This window comes from Polyodon spathula, chromosome 42 (assembly GCF_017654505.1).
Source record: "Polyodon spathula isolate WHYD16114869_AA chromosome 42, ASM1765450v1, whole genome shotgun sequence".
Lineage (NCBI taxonomy): Eukaryota > Metazoa > Chordata > Actinopteri > Acipenseriformes > Polyodontidae > Polyodon > Polyodon spathula.
Genome location: NC_054575.1, coordinates 1,229,841 through 1,253,819, shown reverse-complemented (window position 1 = coordinate 1,253,819; position 23,979 = coordinate 1,229,841). Strand labels below are relative to the sequence as shown.

The 23,979-nt window shown below is 39.7% G+C and overlaps 1 protein-coding gene across 1 annotated transcript; it reads left to right on the top strand.

The window, feature by feature from the left end:
* The first annotated feature begins 1,589 nt into the window (after positions 1–1,589).
* On the top strand, positions 1,590–18,866 carry LOC121305186 (ETS domain-containing transcription factor ERF-like). The gene is made up of 4 exons (XM_041236730.1): positions 1,590–1,623; positions 17,355–17,643; positions 17,896–18,064; positions 18,855–18,866. Exons 1-4 carry the CDS (start codon positions 1,590–1,592, stop codon positions 18,864–18,866), a joined length of 504 nt encoding a protein of 167 aa, XP_041092664.1.
* Positions 18,867–23,979: the final 5,113 nt, after the last annotated feature.

Genomic DNA, 23,979 nt, shown 5'->3' with positions numbered 1-23,979 from the left:
CACAGGCAATACACCAGATAGATACCCAAACTGAAAAATAGTTGGATGTCTGGTTGCAGGTAATTCCAGACACACACCAGGATGTGTTGTAGTAATTACATTGCAAGGACCCCTGTTATAAATGTTCCTGTTTTTATAGTCTTTAGCATTGAAAACTGTAAAAAATGTATCCAGTGCTGCTCGAGAGCAGATGTCAGCAAGCTACTGACACAAAGGCCAGCACTGCAGGTGTCTGTTCAAGTACAAACCCTTGCTTAATTAGCTGTTAACAGAAAAAAAAAACAGGAAAATGATATTTCTGATTACAGATTGGGCTGTTTAATTCATGAATATAAGAACTGAGGCAGAGATACAGTACCTAATTGTCACCGTATAGAAAAGCGGCTTTTTAAAACTTCTGAAAATGGGCTCCCGAGTGGCGCATCCAGCAAAGGTGCTCCTTGTGGATGTGCGCTATAGCCTGGGGGTCGCAGGTTCAAGTCCAGGCTGTGTCACAGCCGACCGTAACCGGGAGCTCCCAGGAGGTGGCACACAATTGGCCAAGAGCTGCCCAGGTAGGGAGGGCTTAGATTGACAGAGGAATCGCTGTGGCTGATAGGTCGCCCTTGGTTCTACAGTGGAACCTCCAGATCTGTGTTGTCCTCCAGCGCTACAGGTCTGGTGGCCTCAATGTGGATCCGCAGTCCGAAAAATGAGATTGGCAGGAGCATGTTTCGGAGGACGTGTGCTCCATCCTCCATTCCCCGAGTCAGCGGGGGGGTTGCGAGCAGTGAGGCAAGGATACAGATAATAATTGGGCACAATAAAATTCGGGAGACGACCTAAATCAAAAAAAAAAAAAACAACTTCTGAAATAGACTTTTTTTTGTCTACAATTAATATTATGTCCCAAATTGCCCTTTTAAGATATCAGCAGTCATTTTTGTATATAAAATAAGTCACATATATACAATGTAACTACAGTCAGCAAAGATCAGAGCAACATCTGAAACATATTGTGTATTGGGGATTGATATAGATCTCAGTTCACTCAAAAATCTTTCCACATCAATACATTTTATTTTTGACTGCTCTTCAGTATCACTATAACAAGACGCTTGTGCACTTATTTGTTTTACTTTTGCTTCAAGATAGGATTTTCCAACAGCAGTTTGAACTCCTCTATCCCTTTCTGCTCCTGATTCCTATGTATGTTGTTTTATTTAACAGGGATCAATAATTTTGGCAAATGCCAAAGTGCCTTGTATCGAAGCACTTCCTAGAATGTAGTTTTCTCTCCAGCCTGTCTGTTCTTAGTTCCATCCTTCCTTCCTTCCTCTCTCACTGCGAGGGGGAACTAAACATGCCCTGGTCCCTATCATGAGGAGTACTTGCAAATCTTTCGACTGTTGTATCAATCTTCCGATGGTAAAGTGCCTAACTGTATGTATTTGTGAAAACCGTTCAGTTATAGTGCTTGTGCAAACGCCTAAGCCTCCATTCTACCTGTAGTATTCACACTGACATCTCTTTGGTTCTTCAATTTCCTCCTCAGCTCATGGGGTATAAATTGAACCATGCCACTGAAGAGCCCAGACCGTTGAGTTACCATGGGTCCTCTGATCGTCAGGTTTATGGAGGAAGGTCAGCAAGGAATTAACTACTTTTGGTACGCTCTATATAAGGATGAGACCAGACCTTGTTTCAAATTTGAACGATGCTTACCATGTGTTAGCTCCAAATAACCAACTACATTCCACATTGAATGCTACTGTTTAGCTGCCACTAGTGTTAACAGAGAGAGGCAATTGATCAGATTATCTGACCCCCTGGAGAGAGAGCCCTCAGACTGATACACTGATGATCCTGGAGGTATTAGAGGCTGTCTTCCACCTCCATGCCCTGTATTTATACCATATGGGTTTAGGACATGCATGACTACAGTCTGTTTTTGTTATATTACTAATCAATGGAATTTAGCCCTTTAGCTGTTACTCCATTCAAGTCAAACCGACCACTAACCAATCTCTTTTACCATATTTCCTTTCCCATACATTTCTGCACATGCTTGATCTCGCCAGTCATTTTAAACCTAAGTTACCATAGCAACTCTACTTATGCCAAAGTCACCTCCAACAAACTGGTTTAACATTACCTACACATGTTCTCCCTTACGATTGCCAACACACTTCCACTCCACATGAGGGTCTCTATAGAAACTACTGGGTTCTTATACGATTACCTCATTCTTCATGAAGGCTCGCTATTCTATTGGGTCCTCAATATGTAGGCTTGAGAACTGGTTCAGTGTAGACCAGATGGGAATCTTTTTTTGAAAATTGTTTGAAATATTGTGGGACCATACAGTATACTTAAACTATAGTTATATGTGCCACTCTCCAGGTACCACCATGTACAGCAATGGCAAAACCTATATTTTTTCGGATTGAGACATCACAATAACTATATATATATATATATAAAATTAGATACAAGTACAAAAGAAGTCTGCCAGAAGCCACAATAGTAGTGCAGTAGTATTTCATGTTAGATTTCGAAGTTTTGCAATGTCAGTTTTCCGTGAATTATATGGAAAACTACAAATCAACATGTAATCCAGTATGTTAGCTTGACCCTATTCAACAGGCTGCATTAGACTATAAGGAGCAAAATTAGTTAATTCTATAGGATGATGCAAAACTTTTGGCCACAGCTGTAGATGTGCTGGTAGAGACATTTGTGACATGCATGAGGTATTGCTGAAATGTCTTCCCTTTCTGTAACTCCGATCTATAGCAGATCACCTTCCTACAGACATATCCTTCCATGTGTCATGGGAGCCAGTTAGTACCAGAGTGGTCCATCGCACATTTATTGTATCCTGCACTGTAGTTCTATGGCACGTTGGAAATTATTATTTTAAGACCGGTTCTCTGAATTGTGCCCCACCTTAGCAATTTTTGTCTCGGTTCATTTCTGAGGGACTTTCTTCATATTTCCAAACTGTTTGGTTTTTAGTTGACGAGACACCCTGCACAATCGCTCTGTCTTTCTTCATTACCACAAGCTGTAATCTTCCAGTAAACTATAGACAAATAATAATAAAAATGTAGACTTAAAATTACATTTTATTTGCATATTTTTCTATTACTGCTATAATTACTGAATTATTAGACCGCTCACCGCCCCCCCCCATAAAAAATTGACCCCTGCTGCATTATCTGAACAAAAAATGATACAACCAATAATTGAAGATACATAATCCTGTAGCTCAGTAGCACTTACCTAACATACTTTACCTTTTCAAAATACATGACTAAGTGTATAACATGAGATTTACTGTATCACACTGTCAGACCATGAAAGAAGCACTGTGATTGGTTGATGTTTACATTAATAAAATCAAGTAACGTTATCTTTTAGGCCCCAGTATTGGACCTTTAGACACAGTTGTGTACTTCCGGAGAAACAGAAACGGCTCATTTTAAGTGTTCAAGATTACAATCATTCGTGGCCCATCCAAATATTTACTGGGAAAGCACTTAGAAACGAAGGAGAAAGTGGAATGTTGTGTACAAATAGCTCTAGACTGAATATGTTTTGTGTTCTGAGACTAGAAACTCAACTTGGCCCGTGTGTTCAGAGGGACTGAGTGAGTTATTCTGATACAGCTTCATGGAGTGTCCTTTACCTTGCTTTGAACTACTTGGACTTCGAGAATTTCCCGTTTTCCCGTTCATCTCCCCTGTAAGTAAGGGCAAGGTTTATGCTGTATCCCATTTTACATTTACGGGATACTGTTTCATGTTTCCGTTTTCTTAAAGGGAATTTTAAATCCACGCCCATTTTATCCCCCTTTCAGACAAATGCCCTGTTCCAACCAAAGACCGCCTCTCTTTAACGGTCACTTTCTCGGGGCTGCCCCCCCCCTCTCAGAGCCCAGACAGAACTCTCCAGTCTCAGCCCATCTCTCTCTCTCTTTCTCTCTCTGAGCATGCTCAGTGCCCTGTTGGTTTTCTGGTCTCCAGTAGCTAACTGCTATTGCAGTATGGAAACTAACCTAACGAGTAGTGACTAATATAAAAGGAAAACTTCTAGAAATAAATGAGTAAAAGATTAAAAGTGCAGAAGTGTCAAGTGTTTTTATTTCATTTCCTATACATGTTTTATGTTTGAACATTAGAAACCCTACCCATATATACAGTGATACTGCCATCCCAACACCACAAAGGGACCAACAGGGCCACAGCAGGTCTTTAAATACCAAACCTTAATTCCTTCATTCATGAATTACAATTATTTTAAAAAGCTTTCAATAGGTTCCTTTAGTGTGTTAGAAAAAAGTGTCTAAAGCATTTAAAACATGTCTAAAGGAGCTCTGAATTATATTTAGGTTAATGGTTTTTAGAAATGAATGATCAAAGGTCAAACAGAATCACTTATTTTGGGTTTACACCCCCGCTCTCCAATGTGGCTGATGGCTTGTCCTGGTTTTGGGGTATAGATTGTATTTTGAGGTTCCTCTCGACTTCTCTCTGGCATTTTCAAATGGCATTCTGGGAAGGAGGACCACGGGGCTGTAGTTATCGAGGCGAGCATGGACTGGACGGGGTTACCAAGATAGAAAACTAATCTCGTCTAAACAAAACACAGCAGAGGCTCTCGTGGTCCAGCATTAAAATGAAAACACAATTTAATGACAAAGCTTGCATCAGGAACAACATCACTTCATGGTGAAAGTCACATCCTGGCGACTTTTTCCAAAAGTCTGTAGAACAGTAGAGCCTCAGCGTTACGAACCCATTGCGCGTGGAGGCTGGTCGTAAGTCTGAAATGTCCGTAACTCTTCAATGGTTTTAATAAACGTGCTATCTACACCCTCAATCTGGTGAACAATACAAGGATACAGCACAGTAAAGCAATACTCCTATTGTTGTGAACAGTACTATAACATTACCCTTGAAATTGTAACTGTAGCAGAAACAGATTTAAAGTTCAGTAACCATTCAAAGGATGCTTGGAAATGATATTTGTTCAACGTGTTATTTCTTACATCCACAAGTGGCAAAGTGCTGAAGTGGGACAGGTTACTGGTTCTTAGAAATAAATGAAACAGCTTAGTTAGAATCAGACCTGTGGTTTCTGAGGTATGGATGGTATTTGTGGTATGGAAGGTGGGAGGGAGGGAGGGAGGTTGTAAGTTTTTGTACAGGGGATGAATAGAAACGTATCACTGTGCCAGTCATTAGAAGTTGTAATATGCAACGATACTAAACACAGTGGGCATTGTCAGCAGACTTTGTGGCTTGATGAACAGTCAACGGGTGGACAATACCACAGTATGTTGTGCCATTGCCAAGAATTGTATACGTTTTTTAGAAGATTTAATAAGATTTTTAATAGATCAGTCAGTTAAATGCTAAACAGATTTAAGTGAGTGGGTTCTATCATTCTGCCTGGATCATGGTAATTCCGTTCAAACGTAGTGTATATATTGTCATTCATTAAAATTGTGAATTGAGCAGTGGACACAGTTTTATATTTTATAAGTACACTGACAGTTCCGGGCTTTTTAAGAAATATGAGATTGTTTATTATGATATAATAATTGTGCTCATGATGATTTGGAATTGTTCTAAGAATTTGGGATAATATTGTACAACAGGACCTTGTTTGTTTTATGTCATATAAAGGAAAGAGCACAAGGAGGTTAAGTGACTTGCAGCTCAAAGTAACAGCTTCCCCTAGCTTCAGAAGCTTTGAGTCAGTCTGAGATAGCCCAAAGCTAGCCAGAGCATCTAGACACCCACAAAACTGATAATATGATAATGTTGTGAATCTGATAAGAAATTATTCTGAAACAATGGCTTGTGTTACAAACATTTGTAAGAATTCTCTGAATATCTTGCAGCTGCTTCTTCATTTTCACCTCAGCGGGATGGCCATACAGCACACAGAATCTGCTCAGAAACGTCAGTGCAGGAGCACGCTGTGAATCTGATAAGAACGCGGCTGTTTTTCCCACACCCTGCTGGCTGTATAATACTGTTTACATTTGTTTCTCAGAATTACGGTAGCTAGATATTCTAGCAACTTCCTTCCAAACCAGGATGTGATGGCTTTACAAAACGCTCGTTGGAACTAATATTACATACCTTTATATGTAGACCCAAGACATCTTTTTGGATGCCTTTTCTTTTTTGGTTTATGAAATATGTTTTATTTTATTGGGTAGTCCAGGACTAATGCTAATCAGGGTCTGTGAAACCAGCCATTTATGTGTACATTTATGAGGATATCCTAAAATGCTTACTGTGTGCAAAATGAAATTGCAGATGTAAACAATCGGGCCTAGAGTTTGTTTAAGCTGCATGGAGCAAAGCATTGCCTGTGTTTAGTTCGCGTTTGCAAAAAGCCTTATTAGTTGTATTTAATTTTAAAGATATTTTGTACTCTGCTTACATTCAGAGAAATATTATACTTTTATATCGTGTTGAAAGGCTGACTGACAGTAAGAGCCTGCATAACTCCCTGCGAGGACTGTGATATTTTACCTAGGGTTACCATATGGCTCCAGATGAACCGGACGCTGTGAGACAGAACGGGATTTCAAACTTGCCCCTAAACTGAAAGTAGTGAATGTGTAAATCCATCCTTCACTACAATGAATAACGCTGCTTAAATACTCACATCCACATCAAATAATTGTGTTATACTAGAATGAATTGCAGCCAGTCACTGTTTCTGTTCTGTTTGTTAATATTCAATCACCAAGTATGCAATACAATCAAAGCATCCTCCTCATCATCACCCTGCTGCTCTATTGATAGATTAGCTCTTCATTCATTAAGATCTGATCAGAAGCAGCTGATCAATGTGACTTGTTTGCTACGCACAGCAATTCCACCACAGTTTTAATCTCAGCAAAGCTGGAGCTCGTTTATACATGATTTGCTTTCAGTTTAGTGGCAGGTTTGAAATCCCGGTCTGTCTTAAAGCATATGGTTCATCTGGAGCCATATGACAACCCTACCTGCAATAAAAGGGACACTGCAGACAGAAATAATTCACCAGCTCAGAAGAATAAAATCACTGTTTATTTAAGCAGAAACGTGCCCTGCCACAATTGCATTTAGCAGGCCCAGTGTGGTCACGACTGTACAAGGGACGAGAGGGCGTCTGAGAAACAGATAGTGAGGAAACATATTGAAGTGAAAATATCACCTGAGACCATAACCTGTTATACTTATCCAGTCTTGTGAAGCGCTTCCTCTGCAGGACGCCTGAAAGAACAGAGTCCACTCTGTGAACTTACCAGGACAGCACCAAACGAAGGAAGGAAAAACAAAGCAATAGAGTTACCAGGACATCAATGGGAATACAATGGAGTGTACAGACCTATCAACCCTGAGGTGAACCATACCATGCACCCAGATACTGGACTTTGGCCAGCTGTAGTAATTAGTATCAGACCGGGAGACTGTGTATCAGACCGGGAGACTGTGTGAGTGTCAGACCGGGAGACTGTGTGTGAGTATCAGACCGGGAGACTGTGTGTGAGTATCAGACCGGGAGACTGTGTGTGAGTATCAGACCGGGAGACTGTGTGAGTATCAGACCGGGAGACTGTGTGAGTATCAGACCGGGAGACTGTGTGAGTGTCAGACTGGCCATGTATTGGTAACAAATAATCTCAAACAATTTTATTGGCAAAAAAAAAAAAAAATACAAACGCCATGATTTCGATGGATTCTGAATTATTATTATTTATTTATTTCAATTTCTCACAGATCCTTGTTACCGGTGTCTCCCTCACAACCATAGCATACAGCTATAGCATGGGTATCTCACTGCATGCACTTGAAGCTATACATAGACATTTAACGCAAACCTGTAGTCTAAACAGTGTGTTTATTTTAACATACTTTCCGATTTCTGCACATTTTCCCATTATTTCTGTTTGTATTCTTTCTCGAGATATTTCTTGTGCTGCTTATCATAAAGAACGAGATATTCTGCACTGCTATAATCAGATGCCCATCTTGCCTGTGATATTTCGCAAGTCTGAATTATTTGTTTATTTGGCAGACGCCTTTATCCAGGCGACTTACAGAGACCAGGGTGTGTGAGCTATGCATCAGCTGCAGAGTCTCTTACAACAACGTCTCACCCGAAAGACGGAGCACAAGGAGGTGAAGTGACTTGCTCAGGGTCACAAGCAGTGAGTCAGTGAGTCAATTCACTCCTACTTTTTGAAGGAGGCCAAGCGTCTGTTACTTTAACAAAACTAGAACCGAACAGCTAAGTCCTATATTCCAGGCCACTTTAGCAGTCTGTTTATGATCATTATGATGACGATGTACCTGCAGAGTATAGAGAATCTGTGGAAGGCAAGAACACCTCAAGATTAATAATTATAATCTTTATATACCTATCTGCATGAAAATCTCTGGGTGCGAGAATTTCAATTTCAGGTCAGTAATTAGTGATAATTCAATTAAATTATATTAAATCACTAATTTGCTTATTTTGACAAGCTTTTCAGTTCCAGCGGTTTGATTTCACATGATTTCATTTAATTTCAAATCAAAACTACAAAAGCAATGATGTGTTCTAATACATTTGCACACTGCTGTAGATGCCTGCCATAACATTTTTCTTTCAAAACAATAAAAGAAAAACACACAAGACTGTTTTTGTCAGAAGACGGAGCCAATAAGCACCACAAGCTTAAAAAAAATGAACAAGTGTAAAAGTGGATCTATTTAATCTAATCCCCACTAGTTCTTTCTTTAACAGGATTTGACCCAATGTCAATTAGCCTAAAACAAACAGTTCTTTTAGCAGCACTAATCCTGGCGATCTCAGAACCTCAAATCTGACCCGAAGACAAATCTCAGGGCTGAGCCTTTTAATCTTCCACCTGAAGGAGAAAAGGATACACAGAGAATTCAGAAGAGAGTGCGCGCCACTAACCACCAACAGAAGGTCATGGGATGAAAAAAAGGCTGTCTTGTTCATTTCACTGATTCGCTATAATTATTATAATTTTTTCTTTCTAGTTTCCACTACACACTACACTCTCATTTTATCTTGGCGAGTCCAATATTAGCAAAGGCGTAAATAACAGCTACTCTCGTGTAATGAAAATCAAATCAAATTAGAATATATTTTTTTCTACATACATATCATCTATACCACGTGAAAAAGTTGAAACAGCATTGACGTTATCTGGGAGACAGGTGAAAGAGGGACGAAGACAAAAACGGTCCAGGCAGGGCACCAAAACAGTATGAAACGTCTTGAGAAAACTAGACTGGTACTTGAAGACGAAAAATCATTATTTCATGCTTCAGTTCATGTTTCTTTAAACATTTGGTATAATTGGACATTACTCAATTATAGAGGGGAATTGACCCCCTCCTCAAAAGACCCCACCTCCCTCCAGAACTATCATCCTGTCTCCCTCTTACCCTTCCTCTCTAAAACCCTCGAGCGGTCAGCACACTGCCAGCACTCTGCTTTCCTGTCTATCCACTCTCTGCTTGACCCTCTCCAATCTGGTTTCCGCTCTGCTCACTCCACTGAAACTGCTCTCCTGTCTGTCACTAACTCCCTAAACTCTGCCTGTGCTGCCTCTCTCTCCTTTGTCCTAATTCTCCTCGATCTCTCTGCTGCCTTTGACACTGTGAATCACTCTATTCTCCTATCCTCTCTCGCTGACCTGGGAATCTCCGGCACTGCTCTGGCCTGGTTCTCTTCTTACCTCTCTGATCGCACCTACCAGGTACCCTGGCGCTCGTCATCCTCCAGACCCTCATCTCTCCCTACACCCCCACCTGACATCTCCGCTCCGCCTGCACTAGAAGACTGGCTGTCCCTCCACTACGCTCCCCTGCCTCCAGTCCCTGACCACCTTCCTGCGCCTCCTCAAGACACACCTCTTCAGACAACACCTGTAAAACTCAACTCTTCCCTTCTGGACAATATAGCTCTCTGCCTTTAATGCAGTTTAACTTGCACTGATCTGCTCCCTATTTCACTGTATTTAATCCTGCACTGAACCCAATCTGTCATATCTTGTATTTCACCTGCACTCGTGTCTAACCCTGATGTAACTGTCAACAGTGTTATCTGCTCTTGAATTGCCCCGATATCAAATTGCACTGTGTTTTGTACTCTTATTAGGGCTGAAGTCATTGTATCTTGCTCTTAATTGTACTGTAATTCTTGATCTGTATTTTTTATTTACAACTGTAAGTTGCCCTGGGTAAGGGTGTCTGCTAAGAAATAAATAAATAATAATATAAAAAAAAACAAAACAAAACAAACAAAACAAACAAAAACAAAAACGTTCAATTAATAGTAAAGGTGCACGAAGCACAAAAAAACCCCAAAGTATTTAGGACGTTTCAGATATAAGAGTCACACACAAATATATACATTTTGTTTTTCACATCCTTAGTTTTGCCACCTAGCATTCTCCTTTCTTTCTTTTTTTTTTACAGCCTGGCCGGGTACTGAAGTCTCAGGTGAAGCTATATCCGACCACATAAACACTAACAATTCCCCTCTTGCTTTTAAAAGGCTACAAATGGAATGGTTTTCAATTAGCGAGGTCCCTTGGGTGCATCAATTATTAATGGAAGTGTCTGAGGCTTTTATGTGTGTTTGTACGTGTATTAAAAGCCTCCTGTATCAATTACTGACACCCACAGCTAAGAGACAGCCTCAGGGGGGGGGGGTTTGAACAGTTTTAAACAGAGAGGCAGAGGGATACAGGATCTCGGGGTGGTTTTTTAAAAATAGGGTGTCGTTGGAGATCAGACAACCTTAGAGATAAAGCTCTGAAGGTTTCTAATATATCTTAGACTGATGTCAGATTATATTGTCAACATCAAAAGGCTATGTACAGTAGTGTGCAGTTGTATTAGAACACCCCATTGCTTCTATAGTTTTGATTTGTCGTCTATATGTAATCAAACCACTGTCACTAAAAATCTTGGAAAATTGTCAAAACAGGCAACTTAGTGTTCGTCTAATTTAACTGATGACTTTAATAAGCCACACGTGCAATTCATTTAAAATAGAAAGAGAAAGGAAACACGTGGCCACTTTTCAGAAGATGCATTTATTAAAGCGCAAAGCGGTCTAACATTCTCACGCATGAGTGCCTATTGTTTCTATATCACTGATTACTGAGTGGAAATTGAAATTCTCACACTGTGACAAACCTCCCTCCCAACCAGAAAGGGCTCTGTGCAAGGTTTGTGGAATGCTTTCCCATAGACAGGGCGACTCGACCAGGTGGCAACCGGAAGTTGGACATTTTGGAAGAAGCGTGTAGCTGCAAGTTTGCTAAAGAAATCCATTGTGATCACCTGTGGGGCAGGCAGTGATTGGAGAGACTGTGATGCCGGGCTGATCACAGGGAGGAGTTTGGCAGTACAAAAAGGAAGTAGATATGTAAGTACAGCCCCGTGCACTGGAGTTACTGATGCGCCAGAGCGCTATGTTTTTGCCGACTGGGAGTTGCAGCCACAAAGCCAGCACACACCTCTGAGCCCAACCCTCACTGCACATCACAGACATGCACCGCCATCCCAGGTTTTGGAGAGGACAGTTTTGTGCCTCAATATTATAACGTGTGTTTTTGTATATTTTGTTTTGGGACTGTAAACCCTCTGTGTACCCTCCCGCCCCGATACCATTACTGGTAGAGGGACGGTTTTATTATTTCAATTTTAATAAACACAGACGTTTTTTTGAACAAATAGTATCTGGACATTTCTTGTATCACCCAAACCACTCGCCAGCTGACACACGCTGGTAGGTATGTAAAAGATATAAATGACAAATCTTGAGGTGTTGTAATACATGTACACACTACTGTATATGTAATAAATGATTTACAGCAAGACTAGGGATGGGGATTGCATTAACTATTCTCCTTCACTCAGATCCCTTATTTACTGAAGGTTTTACCACAGGTACCAGTATAATGAATTCAAGTAAACATGGAATTAACTACTTTTGTGGCGCTGTAAGGATGAGACCAAATCTTACCAATGTTATGTCCACTCTACACTCTACATTGAACATTATTGTTTAGACACATTAGGTGGCGCTAGTTTTAACAGAGAGAGGCAATTGATCAGATTACCTGAACGCCTGGAGAGAGCCCTCCAACTGATTCACCACTGGCCCGTAATGATGCTGGAAGATACAACACAAAAAGAGCACTGCAGATTCTATTAGCCTAGAACAAAAACTCAACAGAACAGCGATCCTAAAAGACACTGTTAACACTACCAATATGTTAAGCATTGTGCAGGGACCAGGACATAGAAATTTGAGTGTAGGTAGACCTCGGATGGGACACTGAGTAGAATTTCCTAGAGATTTTCTATACTACTAAGCATCTTTACAAACTTAAGAATGAGATCTTCAACCCTTCAATGCTTCTCTTGTTTGTAAATGTTCTGTTCAGTTTTGGGTGAAATAAAAAAAAAAAAAAAAAAAAAAAAAAACATGCTTGCTTTGAAAAGTTGAATTAGCGGACTGTCTGACATGCAATATTAAGAGGTACTGTATTTGAGTTGAGAACAGCGGATTCCTAAAGTTTCCATTGTGTTTTCCCTCGTTTTACGTTCATACAACTGAAATGCAAACGATGGGCTGATTGAGCAGCTGTCCGAGACAGATTCAGATGTGTCGTGAGGCCGGGGTTTCACGGTTCGGCTCTTGAGCGGCCCGACAGATAGCTAGTGGAGAACCCTGCTAGTGGAAAAGAGGATTTAAAGATTCCCCGCTGAGGCATGTTCACGCTGTTAGCTGCAGGAGGTTAGCCGTCTTTGAAGCCCTGTACATGGATACAATTATCCCTCGGGCAGCATCTAATTGTTCCTTGAGTTGTTACAACTTAATCTCTGTATGCAAAGTAATTAAAATCAAGACCTGCTAAATTACATGGATCAACTGCTATGGAAGACATGAGGCAGGCAGAATTATACCTGGTGTGGGTCATCAATTCTATGCGTTAGAATATAGATTGATATATTGATTGATATATTGAGAATATAGATACAGCAGGTTGATTTCTGTTGACCTGTTGCAGTTGTTTTACTGTGAAACTGATTTATTCAACGTATTAAGTTTTGTGTGACAAACATTTCTTTTACATATTTTATGAGTTTGTGGAGGAAGGATCCACCAACATAATGTCGGTCTATCCCAGTTGAAATACATGTGACCAGAGACATTGAAAATGTATCTATTTACCTTACTTAACAGGAAAACCTTGTTCTTGTTTCTCTTTGTAGCTGACAACATTAAAATGTCTGATCATTTTTGGAGGTAGTGAATGAATTGGTAGCAGACTAAAAACAGAATTGATGGTGGCATCAATTTGTATAGTCCTGTCAAAAAAGAGTCAACACAAGTTAGCACCTGCCAATGTTCACCGTGCATATCCAAGGATACTGTGTGTGAGTCTGTGACCTCTTTCAATGGTTCTGGAAGGATCATCTAAACATCCCTCAGTGATTACAGCCCCCGATTCACTCAGCGTATTAATCCTGGCTAGTCTCCGGAATGGCCTTCACCACTTTAACCTTCAGTAAAATAGTCTTTGGAAAGGAAAAAAAGCACCAGCCAACCGTGCTGCTAGACTCTCACAGCTGCAACTCAAGGATGCAGTGTTGTCCATCGTGGAATAAAACGTTATTGTTAGCACCTGTAAGTGAAGGACCATCACGATCTAAGCTCTCCCAGTTGGCCGCCACATGCTACAGACTTATCAATTTAGTTGTGATCTATAATTGCATTTAGGAAAATTCTGAAAAAAATGTCAATGTGATATTTCAATTGTATACTTTTAATTAAGTCATCCAGTTAGAACATAAGATGGAGCTGATTGATCTCAACATATTGGGTCTTAAAGGATCCAAGTGACTCTGCCTCAACAACATGACTAGGCAGCCCGTTCCATCCCCTCACCACTCTTTGTGTGAAGAAGAGTCTCCTTCAGCAACATGACTAGGTAACCCATTCCACCCCCTCACCACTCTCTGTGTGAAGAAGAGTCTCCTTCAGCAACATGACTAGGTAACCCATTCCATCCCCTCACCACTCTCTGTGTGAAGAAGAGTCTCCTTCAGCAACATGACTAGGTAACCCATTCCATCCCCTCACCACTCTCTGTGTGAAGAAGAGTATCCTTCAGCAACATGACTAGGTAACCCATTCCATCCCCTCACCACTCTCTGTGTGAAGAACTGCCTCCTTCCCTCTCTCCTACTGTCTGTACTTTATTTCTGTGTGCTCTGATCCTGTGTAGAGTAGCAGTTAAACTTTGTCAATTCCTTTTTAAGATTTTAAAGACAGTCAAGTCTAGAGCGAAAAACCAGATTTTTTTTTCTTCAATTCATTGAAGCTGTAGGAACTCTGAAGCATTTAAAAAATAAACAAATAAAAAAAAAAAGTCTGCAAACTGGGAGATTCACAGTTTTCCAGGGATGTCTGATAGCCACAATCAACCCTCTCTAATTCTGCTTTGTTTTCGGCTGAATAAATTCCCTCAGCCTGCTGTATCTGTATAGCTTTCCTATGCCAGCTCTGCTTTGGATTAACTAGGATGCTAAAATGTATTTGGAAATATTGCAAGATCTGGTGATATCTACCGAAACATCAGTGGAAGTTTAATTTGCAAAAACAAGTGGCTTACATTAGCAAATCACCTTGGGTTCAAACAAACTTATTCTTCCAGATTTAGCATACTTAGATGGGAGGACTTACATTCTTAATACTCTGATTCTGCCTGTCTCGCTGCCACTCTGCATGGCTGTCTAACCAAAGCATATCATCAATCCTTTTAAACAGCTTTGAGATTTCAGCTAAACCTTTTCTGATGTGAAACTCTAATTTGAGTGTGTGTGTGTGTGTTTGGGGGGGGGTGGGGGGGAGAGGGGTGAGAGAGAGGGGGTATATAAGAGATATCACTGCGAGTTACAATAGTTCTTCTTGACACTTTTCTAGTCCAGGGTCACCTTTCAGGACATCTTAAGTTGCAGAAAAAGAGTCTCTCTCTCTTTCTGCGAAAACTAAACAAAAAACCACAGGACGATCATTTACATCTTCCTGTTCTGTCTATCTATCTATCTATCTGTCTATCTATCTATCTATCTATCTATCTATCTATCTATCTATCTCACTGTGCTCAGTATCTGGAACAAGAAAAGGACATTTGGCAAATAAAAAACGGGTAAGATTTTCTTTGATGATTAGTTAATTAAACTGCTATTGTATTCTGTTATACTACATTAAATTTGCTTATCTACGCTATACTCGTTTTATATATATATATATATATATATATATATATATATATATATATATATATATATATATATATATATATATATATATATATATATATATATATATATATTATAATAACGATTAATATTTATATTAAATGTACAACATAGCGAAATGTTGGGCAGCTGGCTCTTTGAGCTAATACACACACACACACACACACAGAATGGTAACATATAATTTTCAAACTAATCCTTATTTCACTTAAAAAAAAAAAGGTAATTATTTTGAAGTAAAAGCAGTATTTTTTTTATTAATTTGGAAATGATTTTGATGTAATGTATTACTGATCTTGGCATTGGTTCTGTAGCGCAAATATTACATTATAATGATCAATATAAATATGTGTTTTACTTATAATGAAGACATCATTAATTAATTTCAAGGAAACAAATAGGTTTAATAAAACTAATTCTAGTTCTATTTCTAAGTATAATATTTGTTATAATATAGAATTTTGCAATGTAAACTGAAACATATTATACATCAAAATATTAAAAGAATGTGATAATTATTGTAACTGAAAACCATTTTACATTGATTCTAAATGACTTCAGTGATGGCAAACAAACACATAAAGAAATACATGAGACATGACCAAAAAAAGGACTTGTCATAGTTAAGCTACAGTTGTAATTTAAAATGAGACATAAGACATGATTCTAAAAAATAAACACAATTCATCCATCTTTAAATACAAATAATTGTGGACCACCTGATCCAATGCGCTGTTAGATGCAAGGCAAAGTGTATTTAATACCTACCTCTGCATCAGACACTAAACGCGCAACACAGTTTTGTAATTAAAAACAGCATAGCTATTAAAATGCTCACCCCCGAAAAAATAAGCAATCATAATTAATTTAGTCTTGATAAAATAAAATAATAAAAAGAAACAGTGCCAGTGTGAAAATAATATGGCCATTTAAGATGTTTAAATACAAAGTGTTTTTTTTTTAAATATTTTTTATAACGCTGTACTTTTCAAAACGCTGCTACTTACCCTTTCCAAAGCAGTACGCTCGGCACTATTTTATGGAACTAAACTGTAATCATATGACTTTTTATTTATTTTTTTAGGGTTCCTTTTAGATTTGTGATGCAGTGTGGTTGTGGAAAGGAAACGGTGGGACCAGTTGCTAACCCTTACTGGATGAGAGGTACCCTTGTGTAGGAAACTGGTTAAAAAGCCTGAATTGAGTGCATGAAAATTCAGATCTCTGAAAGATGTGTACAGATATGCTAGTCACATGTGTATGGCTGGATAATCTTAAGTATTGGCTAGGTTTACTTTACCAGCTCCTTTTAAGATTCCAATCAAGCCCCCTATAATTCCTATTTCTTAAGCTGAGGAAACACAAAGACACTTTTTCAGGAACAGCGGCTTGAAACCTGGTTCCGGGAGACCTAGTTTGAAGCTATTGACTCAAACTCCAAGTCTCCCCCCACTGTGCCATGTAGGAACCTGAAACCACGTTTCAAGGCACAAGGGGGTTTCGTGATCCCTCGGTTTAATATCTAAATAATAGTTTAAAATAGAGTTCAGTCAGAAAACTTATGTGACAGATTATTTATTAAAACACAGACTAGACAACACCACAGCATCATACATATTTTGCACTACATTCTTTGGCCTCCCCTTTCGCGGTACCCCTGCCCATAAATTAACTCACAGTTAAGTGGAGAGGCTGACTGTAGGGGAGCAATGGCAGGGGGGCAGGATAGCTGCCCTCCCAGTTAGATGATGCAGACAGAGGCTAGGGTGGAGGTGAACTCTTGTGCACAGCAGGGGTGTAATGGATTGAGATAAGATATGAATCCTTTCCTTGATGATCATTGAACATGCATCGATAGACACTAGCTATTTGACTGACGATTTGATCTGGTATTGGAAGAACCTAAAATATGTTTGATGTTTTACGTGATTTCATCTAAGGTTAAAGTGAGTTCTGTGCCTGAACCACCTCTTTGCTTAATTTCATTAAACTCTAACGTAGGTGTATGTAATGACGTGCTGTTTGTATCTCTCTCTCTCTCTTTCTCTCTCTCAGGTGTCGCTTTCCCAGAGTGGGCCTACAAACCCGATTGGTCGCCAGGCTCCAGGCAAATCCAGCTCTGGCACTTCATCCTGGAACTCCTGCAGCGCGAGGATCTGAGCGCTGTGATTGGCTGGCAAGGGGAGTGGGGGGAGTTTGTGATTCGAGAGCCAGAGGAAGTCGCCAGACTGTGGGGCGCTCGCAAGGGCAAGCCACACATGAATTATGACAAACTCAGCAGAGCACTGAGGTGAGATAACACTTCTCTGTGTCACCCTGAAAACTTTAGGGATTTGGAAGAAGCAAGCTGCATGTAGAGTGCATTATATTCATTATCCCCGTGGTATATTTAAAGAGGAGACAATGCTCTATTCAGAGATACCAAGATATTTAGTAAGCAAGGGGTCTGAGTGAGGATCCTCACCCCTAGTCCTGCTATAAAGTTATTTGCATACTGTGTGCCAGTACTGTTAATATTGACTGTCCATCCTGGCTTCCTCAGGTATTACTATAACAAGCAGATTCTTCACAAGACCAAAGGCAAGCGCTTCACCTACAAGTTCAACTTCACTAAACTGATCCTGGTCAATTACCCAGGATGGGATATCAGCTCAGCCTCAAGAATCATTGGGACCAGCCCCTGTCAGATACAGACCTCCCTGCAGAGTCAGGTCAGTGCAAAGCCAGACCAGACTGCTTCTTGGGGAAACACAGGAACCAATATGCTGAGCTCTATTTCTAACAGTGTAAAAAATGGCTATGTCATGGCATTACATTGCAATTGTTTCTTTATTAAGAACATAAGAACATAAGAAAGTTTACAAACGAGAGGAGGCCGTTCCTCTCGTTGGAATGCAGCTTATTGATCCCAGAATCTCATCAAGCAGCTTCTTGAAGGATCCCAGGGTGTCAGCTTCAACAAGTTTTGTTTTCCAGGACTTCCTTGTAAATGAAGCCTCAGTCTCAATGGGTAAATCTCCTGGTTAAATTAAAAAATAAAATCACAGTCTAAAAATAGATATTTTGATATTTCACGATTGAACATAATATTTATAAAAAGGAGAAAAACTGATCAGTTATTATATAACAAATGTCCCTAAATATTGAAATGCTTACCTGAACAACAGTAAATGTAAATTATATAATATTGCATTTATTTGCGTCCAACCTTTTAAGTACATTCTATTTTCACTACCAGTGAATTATCTAACAAAATAAAAAAAAATAAAAAATGTAAAAATAACAACAGTCATGTGAAATGCCCCTTCTTGTACTGGAGAGAGTGCTCTTTAGCAGAAATATTTCCAATTTTTGATGCCACTGGTGTTTCAGTTAGCTATTTTAATATTTAGGAACATTTGTTTTATAATGATCAATTTTGAATGTGACAACGTATTTTATTTTTTGTTTAAATAAATATTATATTTAGTCGAGACATATCTTGAAATACGTGTTTTTTAGATGGCGAAATAAGTCGTTTTTTATCGTGAAAAAAAAATACAGCCCTACAAACGATTCTCTCCATTTAAACCCCAAATTTCCCAGTGTCATTCTCATCCAATTTGAAACTAACATTGAATCTATCAGGGTTTACATTATTATTATTATTATATTATTATTTATTATTATTATAATAGTTTATTTTTCAGTTTTTACAGGACATATTTTTTGCTCAGAAGGCTTTGCTTGACCAGATCAGTCGACAGACGTCAGGCAGAGACACCAGCTCTGTTGAAAGAGCCCCAAAGAAAGCCATTCTGGACAGAGGTACAACCAAATGTGGTTCTTATGCCGAAGATACACGAACGTTTTTTATTGCCAATTCTAGTCAACAACAAATAATTGACAAATGGATTGCTGCTGCTAAATGTGCAACAAGCACACTGAAAAAGTGTCCGTTATTTTAAGATGGTGCTTGCTTGCAATAAACACGCTTTAGCAGCTGCTTTACTAACTGGAATAATTTGGACGTAGAAAAACTCGAGGGAAAAGACAAAACATCCCATAAACATTTTCTAACATGAAAAAAAAAAATCGTTCATGCGCCTGCTTGTCTGTAATCAGGTGATTAGAAAATGCAATATGATTGGCTGACGCACAGGCACGTAGGCAAATTGTCAACTGAATTGCTGAAAATAGAGCTATTCTAGCAACTCGATTGTTGACAAGGCGAGTTGTCAATCAGTGACACATGGTCAATGTTTATTGACAGTTTCATTTGTCACAGTCATAACCTGGGACAATATTTTCTTTGTCATGTTCTGAAGATTCAATAGATTTTGACTGTATAGAGTATTTAAAATTTATCTCTAAGCACAAAATATTGCACTTAATATATTTTTTTAATCCTTAGAGCTGCATCTATCAATAATAAATACTGATTAGATGCATGGCACATACTATTACAGTCTTAAGAATTTTGAGGCTTGGAACGTGGTTTCTGGAGATTAGGCTTCAGGCTGCTGCACGGCACACCAGGACAGACTTGAGGTTTGATACAGCAACCTCAAACTAGGTCTCCTGTCTCTTGAAACCAGGTTTCAAGCCTCTGCTCCTGAAGAAGGGGCTTCATGTTCCCTCTGCTCACGTGGTAAAGGCACGGCTGTGAGTTATGCAGCCAGGGGAGATCCAGTTTGCATCCAGGCAGCGCCAAGGGTCCTAGCCACATTAATGTTCCCCTGTGGGGAATTGCTGTGGTGAGAGGGAAAAAGAAATGCGGTTATTTTATATCACAGTTTATTAGAATTATGAATTTCTTACATGTTTTTAAATGGTATTTTCTGCTTTTATTTCCTTTTTTTTTCCCAGCGCTACATTCTAGTCATCAGCCCTATCTTCTTCGCCCTTGCTGCCTCCCGACACCCCTGCCCCTTTCACAAGCCCCTCCCCTCGGAGGGCGGATCCCCTATCTACCAGTCCCCACCCACTCTGGAATGAGCCTATCAGATTTCTCCTTGTACCCGCCACCAATCAATCACTTCCAACCACCCACTTCCATCCCTTCTGGCCACTGGCTGGCCAATAGGAGCAATCGGGGGCAGGATAGACAGGAGACGGGAGTGCCTGTGGTCAAACGAGAGGCGGGGTCTGGGAGTGACATCACAACAGGGAAAGAACGTGTATGGAGACCTGGATTCTCAGCCAGCGTTTGATCAAAATGGGATAGGAAGTATAACAAAGCTCATATATGCACCTAATGTTGATCAAACGCTGTGTATATAAAATGCAACAGATTAATCACTGTCTGCTTAAAATATATTTTGGTTGTAACGTTTATGAACAGTAGTTAAAGGGAGTAGTCAAAGGCATTAGTCCAGGGGATCCCAAACTCGATCCTGGGGACTCCCTGTGGCTGCTGGTTTTCATTCCAACCGAGCCCTCAATTACTTAACTAGAGCCTTAATTGAACTAATAATTTGCTTAATTAGACTTTTTACTTGTTTTCAGCTCTTACACAGTTGCAGAGTTCAAGTTAGCTAGAACATTTTATAAGTAACTCGAGCCCTGCAACTGTTTAAGTAAAAAACGGTCTAATTAAGCAAATGATCATTTCAATTAAGGGTCTAGTTCAGTAATTGAGAGCGCAGTTGGAATGAAAACCAGCAGACACAGGGGGTCCCCAGGACCCTGCATTATTCAATGGGATCATGAGTCCTTGACTGTGTAACTAATGGTAGTTATGTAATACACACCAAACACACAATGTATTATAATGAGGACTTTTTGTATAGTGTAACGAATGAACTTTCTGCACAAAAATGTAATTTCAAAATCAATAAATGTTTTATCTAGAAAAAAAAAAAACACACAGGGCCCATGGTTTGTGCTTTATAAAGAAAGATTATCATGTTTCAACCCCAATTCCTCGACATAATTTGGACAGTGATTAATCTGACCTATTAAAATGACATTTCGAATTGATACAAGAAAAAGAAAACAAGAACATTTAAAATTACTTAGTTTTTTTTTAATTAAGCATCTTGGAGAAATAGGGGAGAAGAGAGATTGGGCAGTAATTAACAGGGCAGGCAGGGTTGAGAGAGGGTTTTTTTAACAGAGGGATGATGAGTGGTGGGAGGGAGGTTTAGGGATTGAGAAGGTAAGACGATGACGAGGGGGGAGGGGTTGGCTGAAGGGACGAGGTAAATGAGGTTGGAGGGAAAAGGGCAACTGGGGTTGATTCCTTTGCGGCGAGCAAAGTTTGAAAGGAGGGGGATGGAAAATGTTAGAGGGGTGCAGGGAGGCACGGAGGAGTCTGGAGTAGGGACCAGGGAGGAATGGTGGTGATCAGAGTGTCTCAAAGGGGAAGGAGATGTTGGAGGAGGAGTATAATAAAGGAGGGGTGGAACGTGGTGAGGGGGTACGATGCGAGGAGAGGGAGGCGAGAAGGGGGGGGGGTAGGGTAGGGACATTAGTGTAGGACTCACTCTCACAGAGCTTGAGGAGTTGGTGAAATCCTGCATGCTTTCACCTGCACAGGAAGCACGGGAGGGGAGTGGGTAAGAGAAAGGTTAGAGCAGACTCACTCACACTGGGTCTAAACAGGAAGCAGGCCCAAAGTTTTGCATCACCTACAATTTTAACATTATTTTAAAGAAAAAAACCCTGATATGAACAAAACTGAGATCTTCCATTTCAAATCATGTAATCAAAGAAACTACAAAATGATATCACAAAAAAAGTCTAGCTGAAGCCATACTATGCATTCAGGGGCGCCTCTTTGCCCTGAAGCATGATGGTGGCGCAGCGATCGAGGGCCTGCTCCGAGGCCCCTTTCATCACTAGCAGGAGGCCCCTTGGGATGATCCGCTTGCATGTGGATAGAAAGCTGGAAACAGAAACAGACCTAATAATCAAATCCAAATTGTACAATATACAGCTATGGACAAATGTTTTGCATCACGCTATAGACGAAACACATTTTGCTTCATATAATCGAATGAAAACAAAAAAAAATGTGACATTTCAAAATCTAACATGAAATTCTGTGTTACGATTTCTGGTAGACTTTTGGCGATATCATGTTGTAGTTCTGTTGATTACATGATGTTAAATAAAATACACTACTCACTCGATACATCGCGGGTGTCGGGGTCCAATATAAATTCGCTATATACTGAGGGCTGCGATATAGCGAGAGACCCACAGAAAAACAAATAGGCTAACAAATACTGTACAACCACTCCCTCGTGTTTTATGGGGTGCGTCAGGAGCCACTATAAATCCTCTACGCAACCTGCTTCTTCTCATTTGTTGGGTAATTGCTTCTCAGAAACTTAAATCTCCAAATTCATGAGTCTTCCTCTCCTTTCTCAAATGCACAAACCCGCTGCATTGAAATATTCCATTCCCGACATAGGGGGCTTGTTGCTAGGGAGCTGATGTCACTGCTCTGTGACATCGGTGCTTCACTGCACAAGTGAACACCTTTTTGGCTAAAATAAAACCCACTTCAGCAAGTAGATATTTCATTTGCTTTGTGTTATTGTGCAATGGCATGTGTATATGATAACAGTACAATATTAATGCTTTGTTTTAATTTATTTTTTGTATATTTTTGTGCAGTTCAACATAAAACGCGACACTAATTCTAAGTGAAATTGCCTGTATATATTGCAGCTAAAGCATGCTCAGTTAGACAAAAAAATGGGGAGCCATCTCCAGGACCGCGATGTATCCAAACCCGCAGAATAGCGATATAACGAGGGGTGGGTGTATCTAGATTGTGTTTATATTATATTTTCTATACTATATCTCAATCTCAAAATTATAGGTGATGTAAAATTCTTGATCATAACTGTACATATGTACTTACACATAATTATAATGTTATCATGCATAGTTAAATTGTACTTAGCCTCATTTTACAAAAGGGCACTGAACATTATGGTACACCATAACTGCAATTAGTATGCACGTTCATGATTTCCATATTTACAATTGCAAATTTATTCATTAACTGTTTGGTTGTAATAGCGCCCTTGACTTTGTCTCAGGCCCCACTACCCAAATGGTCGAGTAATTCCCTCTGTGTCGGGTCTCATTGCTTACTTACAATGATCTTGGAATACAGAGCTTGCGCTTTACGTGAAAGGTAAGATGTTTGTCTTTGAACAATGAGGTTGGCAGTTTGGACCTAGCCCTTGCTTCTCCAATAGATTGAATGCGCTATAATGCAAGGCCATCACAGAGAGAATAATGCATGAGATAGCAGGTAATATGGGAATTTAATGGCCGTCTGAGAGCGGGCAGTCAATTCCCCTTTATCACACTCTGCCCCATGCAGTTTTTTTTCTGGTGAGCAATGTTTTCCTGCTAGTTCTAAAGTTCTGTGTTGCTTGATGTGGGGGGTGTTGGCACTGGAACTCCTTTCAGTTTGACAGCTTGGTTTTAATGAGCGCTGCTATCAATTGAATGAGACCACTGAAAAAATTGCTCAACAGTACAGGTAAAAGGGTCTTATGAGCTCACCCTTATAAAAGGTTACTACAGTAAATTTGCATATTCATGATGCATTTCCCATGGTTATACTATGCTTTTACAATGGTTTAATATGGGTTTCCCATACCTCTAATCATTACCATGC